Raw genomic sequence first — 19,337 nt, 5'->3', positions numbered from 1 at the left:
TCGTATACTCTGACAATGAACAGCTATGGGTAGAAGGTGGGGGAGGGCAGCTGAAATGAGCTAGGCCACCATCTGGCCTTATAATTATATGCTGGGAATAGAAAAGAGCAGATATTGTCGCACACAACACTGCTAATAATCTCCACTTGAACAGTAGACTGTTGAATCTAAGCTAATATGTCATGTCTGATATCATAATGTAAATATACAGTCAAGATTCTGCAAAATGACTGATGGATGTGTATTTGACTCAATGATATGTAAAGCAGTTTATAATGTTTGTGTAATGTGTTTAATCAATCAGTCAATCAATTACTGATATTACTGATCTCAGCCCATTATGTGTATAGAGCACGCTTCTCCACAGAATCAATTTCTTCTATTCCAGCGTCTCCACCACCACGAATGAGACCAAAGAGCTGTCAAAGGACGTCAGGGATGAGAGTGTAGAGTTGCACACGGCTGGAATGGACTATAAGAACATCAGCAGGAAGCGTGGTGACATGGTGACCATTGCTAGTGTGATTATTCGGAAACAGAAAATATAAAATGACCATCAATCACCTTCTGTCTTAAGGTGGGTCATTCCAAAAGTACAAGGGAGATGCTTGTTTATTATATGAAGGGAAGTTAGACCACAGTCACCAAGACGACCACATAATGGAGTGAAATCATGGTGCACCCATAGGGTCCAATCACTCAAGAAGGTGCATCTTTAGTTTGCCAGTGAACATCTAAATGATTTAGAAAAGGCGTGGGAGAAAGTGTTTGGAGGAAGAGGGATGATGTTCTTTGGATCGCACTCATCATTTCTCTTCCTCCAAACACAGTAAAGTACAGACATGTAGATTAAAGACATCCAAATAATAGTATAACTTTTATGTAACGTGTTTTTTTGTTTCTGCATTTTTGGTTGATATTCTGCCTCTCTCCGTTACAAAGAAACTACCATAAAAATCAGAGGCTGTTCATTTCTTTTTACTGGAGCAAACTTACAAATTCAGCAGGTGATTAAATCATTTTTCTGCCATTGTAATATACCACAGTACAACAAAGAACATCATGTTCTATTTGAGAAACCACACTGAGATTTCTCATATCCAAGCTGCTGTGATTGTAGGGGATAAAATGTATTTTGAAGGCGACCCAACTCCGCGGACTTGTGGGAAATATAGTTTCAGCTCCAAAAACATGACATATGCAAATCAGCTTTGTGTTGGACCAAGTTACTTCAATTACCATAGGCCTTTGCTTTACTGCGCCTGCGCTGTAGATGTTTTCCCCGTGCATGTGTGTAGGCGAATCACGTGTGGAGAAGCGGATGGTTGTCATGTCTCTGCCGTAGCAGAGTTCCGTGCTTGGTTTAATTATCTGCTTCCAGCTTTTGCTATACTTTCTATTTCTTTTCCCCCCCTCATACCTTTTTTTAAATCGAAGAATGAGCGAAAACGATGACATCGAAGTCGACAGCGATGTATGTCTTTTTGTTTCTTCTAGAAGTAGCTAGCCAGTTTGTTAGCTACACAGTAACTCACATTCCTCTCAAAATATGCTATTTGATTGTGCTAGCTAGTTAGCGGGGGTTTCTCTGGGCTAGCACTAGGTTTTGAAGCCTGTATGGAGATAGCTGTTAGGGGGGGCGTTTGAGCTCTTAATTGCTGACTTTCAAATGAAAGTCGCACACGGAACTGGTGAATAAGTTGGGTAGCCTCGCTACGACATTTGTCGTTTATTTGGGGCAGCTCAGCAAAATAAAGAGGGCTGTTTTATGCTCTTATAACTTAAATCACTCGTTCTGGTGGACCGTATTCCTGCTGTCACGTGATCAATAAAACTTGAAATAAAACGCTGTGTTAAAACTGCAAATATGGAAAAAAAAACATAAATAAAACCAATCATAAACAGCAGTTAAGCTCTTCCAGGACACAAGGTCAGCTCTTCTGAGAGGTGAACTGACGGCTTGCTTGGACATAATGTTCCTTTCAGAAATATAACACGGTTCTGTCGGCTACACCACGCATGCTTTTACTATTTATTTAGTTTAGATGCTAAATGCAGCCCTTGTTTATTCGTTGCATAAAAGGGTAATCCCTTCACGTCTACCTAGATATAGTTAGCATACTTGACAGCTAGCTGGTTGAAATGTCGTGGTTGGTTGTATCTTTAGCTCTGACGTGTGATTTAAGTCAGGCTATGATGCACACACATTTAATACAGCAAACCGAGGCTCAATGAGAATACAGTACTCGATGTTCTCCTATCGTACAACTGAATTCATGTCATGTTATTGTGTTTTCTTGATTATAAGCCCGGCGATTTATTCAGTATTTCTCTGCAAGCCCTTGTTACCTGTTAAATTGTGGTTTCTTGCTAAAAATCCAGCGCTGTAGTTGCATTACAACTAACCACTCTGCCAATGTATCAGTACGCCCACTGTGCGTGCAGGTTTGAATTCCTCGTGTTGCAATAAGCAGTTGCATTTTCCCACCCCAAAGTGCGATGTGGTGTTTTAATTGAGCATGAATCTGAGAACATGACCTAAATATGGCCACATATTTCTCAGAACTATGGATTCCAACTCTAGTGTAGATCCTATTAGAGCCACCTATACATTTACTGTAAGGCTTCATAAGCTCTCATTGTGCCGTGCATCTAACGCTACTGAGCCATTAAGTTTAGAAATGCTTCCTAAAAACAGTTTTCAGCAAAGGCTCAAATTTCACATCCATATTTCAAGTGATGAGCTTTAACTTTGTGAGGCAGATTGTTTGTATTTGTCTTTTGTTTATGTTTGTTTTGATGTATATGTTTGTCTTTTGCATTTTGTGTAGTTTTACATGATGTGTTCACGAGATATTAGCAGTTTTAGTCAAATCTGCCATGTTTGAATCTACATTTTTACGTTGATATCCATTGACATGTAGTGTTGCTCTTACATAAACAAAGAAAATGAAAGTAAAATGTTCCTTCTAATCTCTGCCAGTACCTAAATTAAAAATGATCCGTTTTATACTAACTTTAATATCTGGCCTAGCAACATGTTGTAATGAGTGAGATATAGATAGATAATAATAGATTGGATTTATATAGCGCTTTTCGAGACCCTCAAAGCGCTTTACAATGCCACTATTCATTCACTCTCACATCCACACACTGGTGGAGGCAGCTACAGTTGTAGCCACAGCTGCCCTGGGACAGACTGACAGAAGCGAGGCTGCCACATCGCGCCATCGGCCCCTCTGGCCAACACCAGTAGGTGGTAGGTGAAGTGTCTTGCCCAAGGACACAACGATCAGAACAGAGTGAGCTGGGGATCAAATCGGTAACTTTGCGGTTACAAGATGAGCTTCCCAACCCCTGAACCACGGCCGCCCAGATAGATAGATCGATACACACTCTATTGATCTCACAAGACAAAGTCCAGCGACAGGATACAGAATAGAAATAGTACAGTTAGTGAGTTAATAGTTAAAGTAAAACCCTCACTTAGTGAGAGACATCTTTTATCAAATATATACAACAGTGAGAAAAAACCCCCTAAAAAATAAGAATGAGGTTAATTTAAAGAAGAGCAAAAAGCTACAATAATACCATACCAATATTTGAATTTACCTGATCTACATCCCGTCTGTCCAGTTCTGGGTTGTGGATGGGGGAGCTGGAGCCTATTCTAGCTGCCATAGGGCAAGAGGTGGGGTACAGACTGGCAGTCTTTTGCAGCGCCAACACAGACAGCCAGACAACCATTCGCGCTCACATTCACAGAGAAATGGGGAGAACACGCACAGGTCCTGGGTGCAAATCTAGCCGCAGCCTTTCCATATAGAGTTTGCATGTTCTCCCCATCTCTTCATTTGGAAAATTTTCACACATATTTGTAATCACTACATTTAAAAGCTAGTTATTAACCACAAACGGATCTTACATGACTCTTAGTGACTCACGAAACAAGGAACACCTTGTTTTAAGACAAAAAATTGGATTTTTTATCTATCATCCAGTCCGTGTTAAGAAAAAAAGGCAAAGGAAGAGTTGAGACTGAGTTAATGTTGAATTTTAGTTATGACTAAGATTTGCTGGTGCAACCCTGAAAGCAAACATATCGTGTCCTTGTAAATACTTCCAGCACAGGTTCCTGCTTGTGTGCATATATTGATATTAACCCAGATACACACAATAACCGTCTAAAGATGAGGCCTTCTCTTACTGCAGTTTAAATCACTTCTGTATGGCCTGGTAAATGGCCTGTATTTATATAGCGCTTTACTAGTCCCTAAGGACCCCAAAGCGCTTTACATATCCAGTCATCCAGCCATTCACGCACACATTCACACACTGGTGATGGCAGCTACATTGTAGCCACAGCCACCCTGGGGCGCACTGACAGAGGCGAGGCTGCCCACCACCAGTAGGCAACGGGTGAAGTGTCTGTATGTTAAAGAAGCGGACGTATGTAGTTTTTTTGTAAATGACCTAAACTTTCTCTCTCCCCTTTGCAGGCAGACAAGCGAGCACATCACAATGCGCTGGAGCGTAAACGCAGGGACCACATTAAAGACAGCTTTCACAGTTTACGAGACTCTGTGCCTGCACTACAAGGGGAGAAGGTGAGGAAACTATCTATATATTGCCATAGACCATTCATATTGTGCCCCAGAATCCAGATCTATGCTCGTCATCTCTCCGTCATGCCTAGAGGAAGGAGGAAATTGTTATTTGTAGAAACAGATGCCTCGCCAAATATTAACGACGTGTCTGATAATGATTCACAAGATCATTCATCTCGTTGGTGGATTTTAACAAGCTTGTAGACACTGCTGTCAAAGCAAGCAGCTCTGTAAACTCTGGCAGCTTTGCCAAATAAATGCTGGATGAAGAGTGATGTTTCTGCTTATGCTGTCCATTTCATATTTAATACTATTCAAGTTCAAAAGGCAGTTAACGTACAGTTGTTGTGTCAACATGGAGATGAGATCATTTTCTCCTCTGTTAAGCCTGATTTGTAGTACTGTGTTGAATCCCAGCTGCTTTATCTTCGTTTGCTTTTAACTTGTACCTGCGCTGGTCTGCCATCACAAGTGAAACTGAAGCTGATAATGCTCAACCTGGAGTTAATAGATATGCAGTGCTATGCAAATCTAAAAGCCACCCCTCATTTCTTTATATTTTGCTAGGAAAATGGGAAATTCTGTCGAAACACGTGCAAACATACATGAAAGTACAGTATGTAAGTTAAAAACAGAGTCTGTACAGTTTTAATGAGCTTGAAAATCACTATGTGGTATGACGGCTTTTATTCTTCAGCACAGCCTGAACTCTCTTAGGCAGCTTTCTTATAGTAGTCTTCAGGAATAGTTCATTGAAAGCTCTTCTCTGGATGTTGGCTTTCTTTTGTTACATTTGCTGTCACGATGATCCAACACTGCTTCAATAATGTTGAGGTCCAGCCTGTGGGGAGGCCAATCCACGACCGAGAGTGTTGTAATTGCGTTGTTTTCTATCCTGACTGAAATGCAGGTCCAAATAATGACAGAGCCTTTACGGATTGCTGCAGCCACTCACTCTTTTACCTCAGATTAATACTGAAGATGATTTAGACCAGAAATTTCTAATTTGAATTGATCACTGCCCACTGCCACTGATTTTCAGTCTGGTTAGTAATCTGTATACTGTGTTAACACTGCATATTTCTAACAAACACAGTCGCTGTTGCTCAAGTTTGCATTGCTGCAAAGTTGTGGCATCAACATTTGTGGTCAGCCTGCGCTGTTGGTTTAATACGGTACTACAAAACAAGCGTTGACCCATCTGCCCGAGGTCGCTGACTCCTGGAATAGTTCTTGTTAACTTCTTATTTGAATCCAGATTAAATTGCAACACACTCTGAACTGTGTATAACAGATTCATGCACTTTATTGGCTGCTTTTTCACACGGGCCTCACAGAATTCTGTTAAACAGGCTTCCCGAGCACAGATTCTAGACAAAGCCACGGAGTACATCCAGTACATGAGACGAAAAAACCACACCCACCAGCAAGATATTGACGATCTAAAGAAGCAGAATGCACTGCTGGAGCAGCAGGGTAAGCGGTGCTCTTGTTAAATAAGTATCGCACATTTTTGTCACGTGGATTCAATCTCAGATGCCGTAAACAACGTTTGTTTCTATCTTTGTGTACGACTTGCAGTTCGTGCACTTGAGAAGGCCAAGGGGAACACTCAGCTCCAGACCAACTACTCTTCCGATAGCAGCTTGTACACAAACCGCAAAGGGAGCGCCGTGTCCGCTTTTGATGGTGGGTCCGACTCCAGCTCTGAATCAGAATCAGACGAGACACCAAACAGGAAGAAGCTGCGCCTGGAGCTAAGCTAGATTTGGGTGGACCCCGGCTCCTTAGACAGACTCTTTTTACCCACCAGCCCCAGCTCCTCTTGCCTGTCCGCACTGAGCCCTGCCTTCTTGCGCTAGCCCAGGAGACGAGGTGGAGATCGTGTGTGAGAGAGGTGCTATTATGTATAAAACGCTTCTACCTTCTTTTATCCTTCTGGCAAGCATCCTGTCACTCCTTTCGTGGCCCAGCAACAAAGTTAAAAATCCCCAAATTGAGGCAGCTCTGCAGATTTGAAGGACTTTATGCCTTTCAGACCTCATAATAACCATTCATATATGTGGAGATGACAAGACTTGAGTAAAGCTACAAAAATAACCTTTCCCTATTGGTTGTTTTGGTCAACCTCTCCAATCCGGTGGAGGTGTGAGACTTTTGACAAACGGTAAGGGTAGGAATACCTTACCTTTTAATAATAATAATATTAATATTTTTCCAGAAAAGAATGTGAAGTTGCTTTTGGAAAAACAAACCCTGTCTGTTATGCAAAATGCAGCCCTCCTTATTCTGTGTAGTTGGCTAAAAGTTTTGTCTTTTGAAATGTTGTGTAATCAAAGAAATCCCTCTATTTATAGTCATGCACCAAGAAGAATTTCTTACCCTTATATCTATATACCTATATAATCTGATGTCTGAACTCCCATTATGTTTGGCTTGATATTTCAAAGTTTCAGCTATTTATTTTCCTCTATTTTTAATATTTTTAAATAAATTGTGGTTAAAAAATCCCCTCATTGATATTGAATGTTGCACAATGCAGTTAAAGGCATTGTCCTTTATTTTTGTCGATGGAAGTTCCTTTTCAGTGTGTGGTATATAACACTGTATACTCTTAAATGGTGTCGTTTCTGCAAAGAAAAGCCTTCCCTTTGATTTGCCTGTGCTGGGAATGTTTCTCTTTTTTTTTGCAGAGATAAATTAGTGTGTACCTTATAAGATTTGTTTGTTCCATTCCATGGAAATTACAGGTATGTTGTACATACTGCCAACGGTTGTCTTGCAAGATAAGGCATACCTTTATTATGAAACTATAAATAAACTATTTTATCCATTTTGGATGAATTTGTGACTCCTGTGTTTTTAATGTAAAAAAAATAGCCTGATTTTTGCACATTAGGCATCCCCAACAGCATCCTTTTTTTGGTGTTAAATGCAGGTTTAGTTAAAGAGCCAGTTAATTCAATAATCTGGCAGGTTTAATAGGATTTGAGAATCAGAATTTGCTGATGGAATTAAGGTAAATGATAAGAAGGATTTGTTGAAACTTTGGTAGAAATAAACCTTTAAATGTTCCTAGATCACAAGGACTGGATTGGCTACACACGGAGATATATGTGTTTGTCTTTTCACTCATATTTAGAGATAAAGTAGAAAATATGAGCATCGAGGAACATATAAACTTTTATTTGCGACATAAAATGACACCAATCATTGTTTAAATATTGAATTTAGACTTGGGCCAGTGTGATGTGTCCTGACGCTCCCTCTACAGGAAACAACGTTCAAAGACGCAGGTTGTGTGCTGCTTTCCAGTGCCGTAGGAAATTGCAGGCGTAACCAAGAACGACATGTAGGATGGTGAAGTACTACTGAAATATTTGAAGGTGATAGTAAAGCACACGACGAACCACAAAAATGTTAGAAAAACGTTCCAAGACATCTGACTTTGTAAAGTGCATCAAGTGGCGCTCTTTGAGTTTAGCGTGAAAGTTTTCCGAGGGGCCTTGAACGCATCACCCAAGCAGAGGACAAGCAGCCAGTTTCAAGCGCCGCATCAGACAGGCATGTTTTTTCATCATCGCTTAGTTTTGGGTCATGGCTAAACAGTACGACTTCTTGTTCCGGCTGCTCATGCTCGGAGACTCGGGGGTTGGGAAGACTTGCATGTTGCGCCGGTTCACGGAAAGTGACTTTGACACTACACACATTTCCACCATCGGTAAGCCATCCAACAGGTTTTCAGTGAAGCTTTCTCCAAAACTCATATCAGTTTTTTTCCCCACAGGTTGAACCAGTTAAACATCGGGAAATTCTTTTCCCTGGATGAATGTAGATGCAGGGTTTTAACATTCAGAGCATTTTATTTTAGCTTTCCCATTTGTTCAGAATATAAAAGTGGGCCTACTTATAGGATTAAAGGGCCTCAAGTTCAAACAGCCTCACATGGGAAAGTTTGCCTAGAAGGCTTTCTGTTGCCCACGCTAAAGCACAATGAAAGTATAAGATGGAATGTTTTTGCTTAATTAAAGGTTAGACACGTAGAAGAGGTCTGATAAATTACGTCTCTGTCACGAGCGTACTGGAAATGGGAAGGGAGACGACTATTTCTTCTGCTCTCAAATTATTTGATATGCTATCTTATATCTTTTCCCCCTTGATTGGAACTTGCGGATTGATGAGGCCATTAGTGCTTCATATCAGTACTGCCACTTTTCCTGATTGTGTCACATACTAATGAGTTGGAACAAAATGTGGTAGGCCCTGTTTACCTGTTAGACTGTGGAGCATAATCAGGGTCAAGTCACACCAGAAAATGCAGAGTGGAAAGGCTTTACATGGGATTTGGATATTTGGAATAGTGTCTGATGATGAAATCATTGCTAAAAGAAAATCACCAGCCGTGCCTTTAGATCTGCATCAGGCAGTGAAAGAAGCGCTGGAACAAAAGGATACCGATATGCAGGATGAATGGACAGCTTTGCATATATTACATAAACGCAGATTCTTACATGATAAAAGTGAACAATTGCAAAAAGAGGAAAGCCATCCTTAGGGCGAGACAGAAACGGGCTACAGGAGGAGCTCATTCACAGACACTGAAAACAGTGAGATTGGGATTTGATTGTTATGTAAAGTAGGTGCATTTTCAGATTCAGTAGCACCTCGTCGTTTCACTCAAACTGGGCTAGGAAGCTGCATCGCCAACAAAAATGTATTTATGGTCAATGATCATATGAAATGCCTGACAGAAAACTTTTTTATGAGCACAATGTTGGGATTGGATTACACAGAGTTTATTGATTCCACAAAGTGTGGTGGCAGCGTAACGGAAAGAAAAAAACAAAAACTGTTCAGGGTTTAATGTTAAATGTAACAGAGCCAAATATGGAAGGAAACAGAGAACAGATTCCAAGTTGTCCAATTGATCAGAATCACACGTTTCCTTTTTTTCCTGCTCTACTTCTTTCCTATTCTAACTTCAATCATGCCACTAGTGTTAAAAAATCTTATAAATATCCATCACAGGAGCCAAATGAAAGGATCTCTTCAGTCTTTTCATTAATCTTTTCTTGCAAGATATATCGACAGTAGTATAGTCGTCATAGTTGTAGTGTCATGGCTTATTGGCACATTGGACTATAACAGAAACTATTGAATTTGCTAATTTCGGTCATGCTTTAGTTGTCGGGCCAATAACCTCATGCGACTCCAGAATACTTTGGTATACAGAGGAGTTCATGGCCGACTTAATGACTGCAAGGTGCCCAGGTAAAACAAGCCCAAATCATCACCCCTCCACCACCGTGCATGACAGATGGTAAGAGGGGTTCGTGCTGATATGCTGTGTTTGTTTTTTGCCAAATGTAGTGCTGTGCATCATGGCCAAACATCTCCACCTTGGTCTGGTTTGTCCAAAAGACATTGGAGGTGTGATGGTTAGTACGATCTGGGTTCTTGCTGCCTCTTACAGCAAGAATGTCCTGTGTTCAAAGCTACTGGCTGGTTGGTCTCTCTGTTCCTGCAGGGGTTCCTTCCAGGTTCTTTGCCTCCCCCCCACAGTCCAAAAGTTTGGTGATTCCAAACTGGCCCTAGGACGGATGCTAATTTAGGCATGTAGGCGATCGTGGCTCAAGAGTTGGGAGTTCGCCTTGTAATCAGAAGGTTGCCGGTTCGAGCCCCGGCTTGGACAGTCTCGGTCGTTGTGTCCTTGAGCAAGACACTTCACCCGTTGCCTACTGGTGGTGGTCAGAGGGCCCGGTGGCGCCAGTGTCCGGCAGCCTCGCCTCTGTCAGTGCCCCAGGGTGGCTGTGGCTACAATGTAGCTGCCATCACCAGTGTGTGGATGTGTGGATGACTGGATGTGTAAAGCGCTTTGGGGTCCTTAGGGACTAGTAAAGCGCTATATAAATACAGGCCATTTACCATTTAGGGTCTGAGATGTAGCTCTAGGGTTGTTTTTTTTTTTTTTTGTTTGTTTTTTTTGCCATTTTCTGCCACTGAACTTGGGTTAAACTTACTGTGATGTCTACTTCTGGGATATGCGACAGATCAGCAAACCTTTCATAACTTCTGGCTTTATAGATGTGATGACACTTGTTGATGATCAGTTAAGTACATCTGAGTACACTTCCTCACAGGACTGCAGAGAGTCTTTAACATGACTGTACATAGTGTAGGATCAGAAATGTTTGTCTTTGAGTGGATTTTGGCTTTGCTAGCATGATGAAAACTAAATAAGAAGTAGATTAAAAGAACTAGTTGAATAGAAACCAGCAAAGTTACGTTGCAAACCTTTATTCTGTCTCCTAGCACAGAAATCCCTCAGTGTCGTTTACACCTGTTTAGATAACAGTATCTCCGAGGAATCCTCAATGAACCTCAGGGACATTTGTTGGCAGTTTGTGATTGTATTTTTGGAGGTTGCATCCCAGCTTACATCTGTATTTGCATTTTCTTTGTTTTGGTCAGGAATTGATTTTAAGATGAAAACACTGGAGGTAGATGGAACCAAGGTGCGAGTACAGATATGGTAAGTGACATTTTTCTTTCATTGCATTCACACTTGCTGCCATGGGTGATTCCCTTTTGCTGATATGTGTTTGGTCCTCCATGCAGGGACACAGCTGGTCAGGAGCGCTATCAGACCATCACCAAACAGTACTACAGGAGGGCGCAAGTATGAGCAGCCAAGAGTAAACTTAGATTTCTGTAACGCAGCTTTGATTCCTTAGTCCTCTTTCCACTTTTTATGCAGGGTGTCATCTTTGTCTACGACGTCACAGACAAGCTGTCCTTTAAGCACATAGCCAAGTGGGTCAGTGATGTGGATGAAGTAAGGCAATAAGCACTCTGTTCGCTGCCCTTCGCAGCTGTCCAGTATTTGTGTTCTGGCTGACTGAACTTTAGCTGCTTGCTAAACAATCAGTGGCTTAGAGTGACTGACAGGATGATGAAGTCCACTATCCCTGTGCTTGACTTCAGTTTTTGTTGTTTTCTTCTAGTATACTACCCAAAAAATGGAGACCATATTGGTAGGAAACAAATGTGATGATTCACTCAGGAGGGAAGTGTCAAAGAACCAAGGAACCAAGGTTTGATTGAGCCTTATTTTCCGCTGTGCTTTAATTAGTATATTATTGATTTTAATTTGGAGATTGTGTTTTAAGTACTCAACATCATAATATACAGACTCCCATATTGTAAGTCAGTCTCCTGGTGGCCTCCAGTTTCTTCCATTAAACTTCCTTAAACTTGATGATGATTACTGTAATACCTGCGCTGGAAAGCTTTGTGTGTTTCATAAATGTCACTTAAGCTGCCAGATCAGCTCGAAACACAGTCTACACAAACAATCCACACACTGCATACAAATTCAACCTGTCTGTCGGGCAACTTGGCAGCTCGATTCGAGAAGTGTGCGCACAACTATCTCTGTGCTGGCAGGCTCTTAGTTGTTTCTATTGCTCAGACAGCCTCAGGCCTTTTTACCACAAAGACACGGTGAAGACTTGAAAACACTCCCAAATAAAATCCGGACGGTTGTACAGATCATGTGTGTGATGAGTAGTTGTTCATGTTGTAGAAACACCAATATGAACTCTTTCTGACCCTGTTAAATTAGACGATGAATTACAGCCAAATGTCATTCATCAGAATGAACGTTCCTCCGAGCTCTTCACACAGACCAGGACCATCTAGATACTAAATACTACAAAATATTCAGTTATACTAGACTCAGTCGCTGCTCTCATGTTGGGAATAATGTTGACTTTATTTTTGAGGTTTTAAAAAAACACTTTTGCATATTTGAGAAGAACTTTTATTGAGAAAATATGCAATATGGTTCTAGCATAACTTATTTCAGGGAGAAAAGGCTTTTAGAGGCACTACTATCAAAGTCCCAGCTTCCAAAAACTAATGGCTGATACCAGCATGTCTCTTAAAATAGAATACTGTTCAACTGGTTAGGCTGAGACAGACAAACGCTTCCTCCCACGTTTAAAACATTTAGTGAAATCTTTTTAAAAATCATATCGCTAAATAAGATAAACTTTTTATAAACCTCTTACTGCATGTTATAATATTAACACAGCACACAGCAAAGCCTGAAGGATACACCTACATCCATGCAAGTGCATAATATGTATAAATCTTCACACTGTTGACACCCTGTGCTGTTTAATCAGTATTATTGTGCCAGAGTATCGCCTTTGCATTTAATTGATTTTTTAAAATTATATTTATATAGTTTTGGAGAAAAAAGGTATAAAATAGTTTTATTATTTCTAAAAATATGCGCTTCAATTGTCTGTAGTTAGCAGGATCCTATGGGATGGAGTTCTTTGAAACCAGTGCCTCCAAGAATATCAACATCAGTGAGGTAGTGGATTTTCTTGGCAACATTTTTTTCTGGGTAATTCCCCGCCGCATTCTTTTGTTTTCTTTCTTCCTTCTTCCTCCAGTCATTCGAACGTCTGACAGAACTCGTGCTACAGGCTCACAAGAGGGACGTGGACAACCTGTTGGGATCTCTGGACAGCTATCTGGATAAGGCAGGTCTGGAGGAAGACAAAGAGAGCACAGTCCCTCACCTTCCTCAGAGGAGCTGCGCCTGTTAGAAACAAGATGGCCATCATGGTGCCACAGCTTATAGTTGAAGGCGCTCTGACTTGATTCGGTCCCCCTCTGCCCTCTTTGTGGATGCTGTGACTTGTTGGCCCAGGGGTTTAATGAATGGGTTTCACTTTTTGCAAGTTTTTTTTTTTTTTTATCACACTGTGTTAAATGCATTTAGAAGCAGCTACCAGCAGAGGGCCAATTTTGTTCCATGATCGCTGAATCTTAAAGCTGCTGAGGTTCCCGGAGAACACGGTTTTGTGTAATAAAACTATCCATACCCACAATTTCCTCCTTTAAAATACAGGTTTGCACCGAGCAGCTGCTTCGTCACTTGTTCTTCATATTTTGTTCATATATATTTTTTAAAAATTGAATAATTTGGTTGGTGCTGTAGATGAATTGTGGATTCAAATCAACAATCGTTTATTTGAGGAGGGCGGAGGAAGAGGATGGAGGCAATGACGAAGAAGCCGGAGGACAGAGCTGAATTTTTTACACCTCGAAATTCAAACCCAGCAGGGGTGGAGTTATTTACATAATTTACTATCCTCCTTTGACGGAGACTCTGTCGTGCCATGTTCGAAGACCTTGAATGCTTGCTCATGCATTATCATCACGAATGTGTGCATTTGCGTTACAAATGTGATTGGCATTGTGTGCTAAAGGAGTGTTACCGCTCTTTGAAGTAATGTACTCAGGCTCTGCCAAGTTGCCACTTGTATGTAATTTTTTTTAAATGATATGTGCAGGTTGTTACAAAAAAAATAAAACCACTGTACGGGTTAATAAATTAAAGTTTTCATATTAAAGCTAATGAGATGTGTCGGGACCTTGCTGAGTCATTACATTAGAATGCAAGGAGTGAAGTCCTGAAAGAGTTCAGACAGATTCATTCATTTTTAATCACCCTCCGTGAAAGACGGGGGATCATGTTAAATTTTTGATGACAGAGAAAACTGATACATGTTACAGAGATGCCGTAAAGTAGGAAGTACGTGCAAGTTTTATCCCTAAAACACTCTTTGAGAATATAATTACATTCACTTCAAGAAAGTCAGTTTACTTGATAAAACTTTAAAAATCCTGATAAGAAGACAATTAGTTACGTTAATCTATTTCGGACTTCTTCAGAGTATAGGATGGCAGATGGAGATCACTTTCCCGCAGGGCCATTTGATCCTTGTCAAAGGCAACTTTCTGCCCTAAATGAATCAGGTGACCAAGCGCTTGGATACAGGCAGCTCGAGATCCCCTCTGCCTCCACTGTGGCAGAACCAGAGGACGAGATGACGTTCATCGCGAAGACTTTCTACGACCTGAGGGCCACCACGCTGGAGGGAGACTCTGTGGACTTCAACGTCTTCAGAGGACGGGTGGTCCTCATAGAGAATGTGGCCTCGCTCTGAGGAACCACCACCCGGGACTTCAGCGAGCTCAACCAGCTGCAGAGCAAGTACCCCCATCGGCTGGTGGTCCTGGGTTTTCCTTGCAATCAGTTTGGCTATCAGGTGAGTTCAGCAGCAGAGTTTGAAGTCACTTAAAAACCTCTCAAATGTATTACTTAATGTACCAGTTCTGTGTTATTGTTGTTGTCACAGACATTTTCCTTTTCCCAATCCTACCTGGGTCTGGTTTGAGTTAAAGTCTGACTTGTATTATTGGCATTAGTGTATTTCCTCTTTCCTAAAGCAAGTTACAGGAATTGCATCATTTAATAGTGTGCAAACTGTATCTGGTACTGATGGTTTGATACTGAAGTAGGATTTTAATCATCTTCGCTATCATAGTGAAACCAATGAATGCTTGTGCTCTGCAGGAGAACTGCACCAATGGTGAAATCCTGAATTCACTGCAGCACGTGCGTCCAGGTGGAGGCTTCAAGCCCATCTTTACCATCTTCGAGAAGTGTGACGTCAATGGAACAAATACCCACCCAGTTTTTGCCTATCTGAAAGACAAACTCCCCTATCCCGATGACGACCCAAATTCTCTCATTCAGGACCCCAAATTTCTGGTTTGGAGCCCCATCAGCAGGACGGATATCTCCTGGAACTTTGAGAAATTCCTCATTGGGCCAGAGGGAGAACCCTTTAAGCGATACAGCAAAAAATTCCCCACCATTGACATAGAGCCTGACATTCAAAGACTGCTAAGATTAACTAAGACCTAAGAATAGCCTCCATCTCTTAATGACTTCTCATCCATAACTCTCAAAGCTGTCATGCTGTCCTCCACACCGTTGAGTCTTATTAAATGAGGGTGATGTTCTAAAACAGAATAAGGGAATATCATCGGAAGCCTTATAAGTGCTTAACAGTTGTGGATGAATGAACAGTGTAGTTAAAAGTTTACACATATGTACATTATGCATGAGGCAAATGATCACTTTGATGTTTTTTGTTTTGTTTTTTTTATCACATCCTTTTGTTTCTTGTTCTTTTCCTGTTCGTCCAGCAGATGGTGCTGCTGATTTAATCCTAAACTTCTCTCGTGAATTAACATTCATCACACACACATAATGTTTGCACTGGAATAAAACCTTCAAACCAAATTCGTCTCCCACTGAGGTGTGATTTTTAATTGGACCATATATAAACATAAAGATGCGCTCCACTGATGTAAGCACGACCAAAATAGAGCTGGAGTAGGCATAATAATGAAGTGGGGAGGATGTGGAATTATTTGAAACAGCCTTTCAAAAAATTCACAGCGCAATCTTCTAATTATGCTTCCTCTTGCCCGATGAATCCCTTTTTAAAATTATCTCAGAGCCTCCCACACTAATTTTCCAGACCTACATTTTTAAAGTAAAAACATGCTGAAACCATGCAGCTACATGAATGCTTTATCACTACAGTGACACCTTAAGACAAACCCAAAGTCATCCATGTAGGGTAAACAGTGACCTCGTTACCTGTGTTATGACCTGCCATGCAGCTTTAGCTTTTTATGCAAAGTCTGCACTGTTTGCAAGGCCTGCTTTGCAGGTTCGCGCAGGGCTTTGTGCACATATGCTGACATCTACGTCAGCACAACAGGCCACACGGCGACCTCATGGCAGGTGGGTACATTTAGAAACACTAAAGCAGGGCCGGCCCGTGGCATAGGCCGTATAGGCAAATGCTAAGGGCGCCGTCCATCAGGGGGCGCCACGCCAGTGCCACAAATGTTGAAAAAAAAAAAAAAAGTTGGTACTATTATTTCTAAATACAAAAAATAATCCCACGTTAATTAAAATGCAAAGTAAAGCTTATTTAATAGAAATATTATTTGTTACAACATTACACTACACTGCTGATGTAGGGGGGCGCCACCTAAAATCTTGCCTAGGGCGCCAGATTGGTTAGGGCCGTTTCTGCACTAAAGTGATACTTTTCACGGGTTTTACTTCCACTTATAGTGGCTGTGGTTATTGTAGTAATACTTAGTCTCGTTGCATATTATATTTACATATCCATGCTGTCGTGATGCGCCAGGGCATTTGATTTCCCTCAGTGTGACTGCAAGGAAAAGCTTCACGCCCGTTGGGGAGAAGCAAGAGGAGCAGCGCAAGGGGCCTCTCCTTAAACCCTCTACACTGCTCCCATCTACTCACAGCTTGCAGAAAAATATCACCAAAGATCAGTTATTTTCAACAGGTGACTCACTCTCCCTCCATCCATCCATCAATTCGCTTCCGACTCTAAAAGTTCGTTTAAAGACAGCTTTAGTAAAAGCTCTGAACACACTAAGAAAAATATGGACTCCTATAGCTTTCCAATTCAATGAAATGCTTTTAAAATTGCACACTGACCCTGCAACAGTGGGCTGTAGGTCGCAATACACCGTTTGCAACGTGGATACGTCATAAACTCAAAAGGGCTTTTTGTTTAACCAATCAGATTTGACTGATGATTTGAAACAATTGAAACTGAAGTCGATTTAGATAATGGTTCAAAGGTCAAACCTAATGGCCTTAACTGTCTGTTTCACATTAAACTCCGCAGCAGTAAACATGCACGAGCGGTGTGACTGGAGCGAGCTTAAAGAGCTTTGGGCTAAAACACGACAAGTTTCATCTGCTATTGAATAAACTGCGTACTTTTTAACCTGGGGTCACTTGAAGCAGAGTGAGACTTCTTCGTTTCCCCTCTGACCATCCACTCACTACAGGTGAGCACTGTTGCCACGGCAACGTTTGCTTTTCCCCCCGCTAAGCCTTCTCGCGAGACTCCGGGGCAGAAAAGAGAGGGAGAGGGGGAGAGAGGGAGAGGGGAGGCTGCCTGAATGATCTCATCCCTCCAGCAGCTGCATACCGCAGCGAGGCAAAGCCGTAACTTTCTATCAAACTTCCAAGTTGCCGTTCAGAGGAAGACGTCGGGCCGTCCTCGGTCTGAACCGGAGCCAGCACGTTTTTTTTGTGTGTCCCCCCCCCGCGAGGGCAGCCAACAGAGCTGCTGCGTAGTTTGTGTCTCGGACTTGGAGCACCTTGTTACGAGTTGAAACAAAAGGGGGAGAGGAAAGAAAAGCAAGACTGCTTCGTGTTGTGTGACAACCACTATGAGAAAAGGTGAGTGGCGTTACGAAGTCATGCGCGGGGGTGCCTGCACCCAACATCTGTGTGAGGAGGACAAAGCACATCCTCGTGCCGTGTGAAGGTGCAGGGGGAAAGCCAGTGCGCAGTGTTATTATTGTTATCAGAACTAATGGGGCTGGCGTGGTGAGGCTATCAGGGTGGCTGTCAAAACATATCCGCTGCGTCGCCGTGTATGTCAAGGGCATTGTTCTCTGCGATTCACAGGTGGCATCGTTCAAGCCACATACTGGAGGATATACGTCTGTCACCACCCGGAAAAAAAATTCCGAGGTGGCGTATCCCGCGTTGTTGCCACACGAGAAGGCTTGTCAGGCACCAGGTGATTGCCACATCTGTCTTGAGAGATTTGTTTACAGCCTGCCCTGGCTCAGCATCTGCTTGCATAGATTAGGCCACCAGGGCTCTCTGCAAGTCATGCCCCCCTCCCTCCACGCTGAGTATCCAGTGCCATTCTTGATGAGATTATCAGTTTATTTCTGCCTGATGTGGATGTGTGGAGTGCACTCCAGCCTCTGTGTCCAACTGTGCTCACATAGGCTGTTTTGGAATACAGAGGGCATGCACACCAGTGCAGTGGTGGCAGCAGCGCGTGTGAATAGGAAAGATCTGGTAATGAAGGGCTGGGAGTTTTGTTTTGACAGAAACAAACAGACCTTAACCTTTCAGAGTTTACTTTCACAGGGCAGCGTTGTGTCCAGAGGGGGCCATGTTTTACAAAATATCAACTACAGTGAAACTGTTACAAGTAAGCAGGTAGGGAATGAAATACAATAGAGGGGTGGCTGCTCATAACTGAATCATGGTGTGTGAGTGTGTGTTACAGAAGCACTGTTTATTGCAGTTGGACAACTTGAGTCAGGTGAAAAAGGGGAAACTTTGTAGTTTGGTTTTGGGCAAGGATCTGGGATTTTTAGCATTCTTGATAAGCTTAGCTGACCCACTGTGGCTGGCATGACTGATCATACAGCTTCACTTCCACTTTTACTGCTTAGTTACTCTCAGTTTTGTCCCTTTTTTGCCTTCTGCAAATACATTGGATTGCTTCTTGCTTTTTTTCTATTGTTATTTTTATTATAGATGATGAAAATGATCTTGTTGGATGGGAAAAAATACTTGCTCTGTTTTATTTCTTTCACTGTGTGGGCCTGTAACGGTTCATTTGGGGATGAGAGGCTAGTTCAGTTGATAAGATCTGCCCAAAGATTTGGATGAGACTACTTTCAGAATAGATAACTCTGCTTGTTTAGCAGAGTCTCTGCTTCTCACGTTCCTTATCAGCATACGTAGTCCTCCCCTTGTTTTATTACTGGAGGACAGTGTTGCTATTTTCACTTTGTGTTGCATCTCTCGCACAACAATTGTTGGTGTTCTTCATTCGTAGTAGGGTCTTTTATAGAAAGCACAAGGATGCTTCCTGTTGCTAAATTGAGCTTATGTTATCATTGTCTCCTGTGCATTGGCTCGGAGGGAATAGTTTGAGCAAAGATAAAAGGGAACAACAAGAGAAGCATTGTGCTGATTTATAATTTGTT

General features: G+C 41.9%; 4 protein-coding genes across 7 annotated transcripts in view; all 4 read left to right on the top strand.

The window, feature by feature from the left end:
* Positions 1-1,289: 1,289 nt before the first annotated feature.
* Positions 1,290-7,451, top strand: LOC101485218 (protein max). 2 transcript variants are annotated; one of them, XM_004540753.2, is made up of 4 exons: positions 1,290-1,474; positions 4,500-4,607; positions 5,945-6,083; positions 6,189-7,451. In XM_004540753.2, the coding sequence occupies exons 1-4, from the start codon at positions 1,439-1,441 to the stop codon at positions 6,371-6,373; spliced, it is 468 nt and encodes a 155-aa protein (XP_004540810.1). In that variant the 5' UTR covers positions 1,290-1,438; the 3' UTR covers positions 6,374-7,451. The 2 variants fall into 2 exon arrangements, with proteins under 2 accessions (XP_004540810.1, XP_004540811.1); XM_004540754.2 differs by having other exon boundaries at positions 1,292-1,474; positions 5,960-6,083.
* Positions 7,452-7,549: 98 nt separating this feature from the next.
* LOC101484730 (ras-related protein Rab-15) lies at positions 7,550-14,027 on the top strand. 2 transcript variants are annotated; one of them, XM_004540751.5, is made up of 7 exons: positions 7,705-8,328; positions 11,079-11,139; positions 11,226-11,286; positions 11,365-11,442; positions 11,612-11,701; positions 12,925-12,990; positions 13,073-14,021. In XM_004540751.5, the coding sequence occupies exons 1-7, from the start codon at positions 8,205-8,207 to the stop codon at positions 13,226-13,228; spliced, it is 636 nt and encodes a 211-aa protein (XP_004540808.1). In that variant the 5' UTR covers positions 7,705-8,204; the 3' UTR covers positions 13,229-14,021. The 2 variants fall into 2 exon arrangements, with proteins under 2 accessions (XP_004540809.1, XP_004540808.1); XM_004540752.4 differs by lacking the exon at positions 12,925-12,990 and having other exon boundaries at positions 7,550-8,328; positions 13,073-14,027.
* A 168-nt stretch (positions 14,028-14,195) lies between these two features.
* On the top strand, positions 14,196-15,762 carry gpx2 (glutathione peroxidase 2). Its single transcript, XM_012921818.2, has 2 exons — positions 14,196-14,737; positions 15,046-15,762. Exons 1-2 carry the CDS (start codon positions 14,369-14,371, stop codon positions 15,397-15,399), a joined length of 723 nt encoding a protein of 240 aa, XP_012777272.2. The 5' UTR covers positions 14,196-14,368; the 3' UTR covers positions 15,400-15,762.
* A 1,686-nt stretch (positions 15,763-17,448) lies between these two features.
* Positions 17,449-19,337, top strand: part of LOC101484001 (signal-induced proliferation-associated 1-like protein 1) — a 37,468-nt gene continuing 35,579 nt past the window's right edge. For both annotated transcript variants that reach the window (XM_004540750.3, XM_004540749.3), the window contains exon 1: positions 17,449-17,778. The gene's annotated coding sequence lies outside the window, so the exon portion shown is untranslated. The remainder of the gene's footprint in view (positions 17,779-19,337) is intronic.

This window comes from Maylandia zebra, linkage group LG19 (assembly GCF_041146795.1).
Source record: "Maylandia zebra isolate NMK-2024a linkage group LG19, Mzebra_GT3a, whole genome shotgun sequence".
Classification (NCBI taxonomy): domain Eukaryota; kingdom Metazoa; phylum Chordata; class Actinopteri; order Cichliformes; family Cichlidae; genus Maylandia; species Maylandia zebra.
This window is presented reverse-complemented; position numbering and strand designations above follow the sequence as displayed.

Coding starts and splice junctions, on each gene's coding strand:
- LOC101485218 (XM_004540753.2), top strand. CDS start 1,439: ATGAGCGAAAACGATGACATCGAAGTCGACAGCGAT. Junction 4,608..5,944: donor CTGCACTACAAGGGGAGAAG/GTGAGGAAACTA, acceptor CGGGCCTCACAG/AATTCTGTTAAACAGGCTTC. Junction 6,084..6,188: donor TGCACTGCTGGAGCAGCAGG/GTAAGCGGTGCT, acceptor TACGACTTGCAG/TTCGTGCACTTGAGAAGGCC.
- LOC101484730 (XM_004540751.5), top strand. CDS start 8,205: ATGGCTAAACAGTACGACTTCTTGTTCCGGCTGCTCATGCTCGGAGAC. Junction 8,329..11,078: donor TACACACATTTCCACCATCG/GTAAGCCATCCA, acceptor TGTTTTGGTCAG/GAATTGATTTTAAGATGAAA. Junction 12,991..13,072: donor AGAATATCAACATCAGTGAG/GTAGTGGATTTT, acceptor TTCTTCCTCCAG/TCATTCGAACGTCTGACAGA.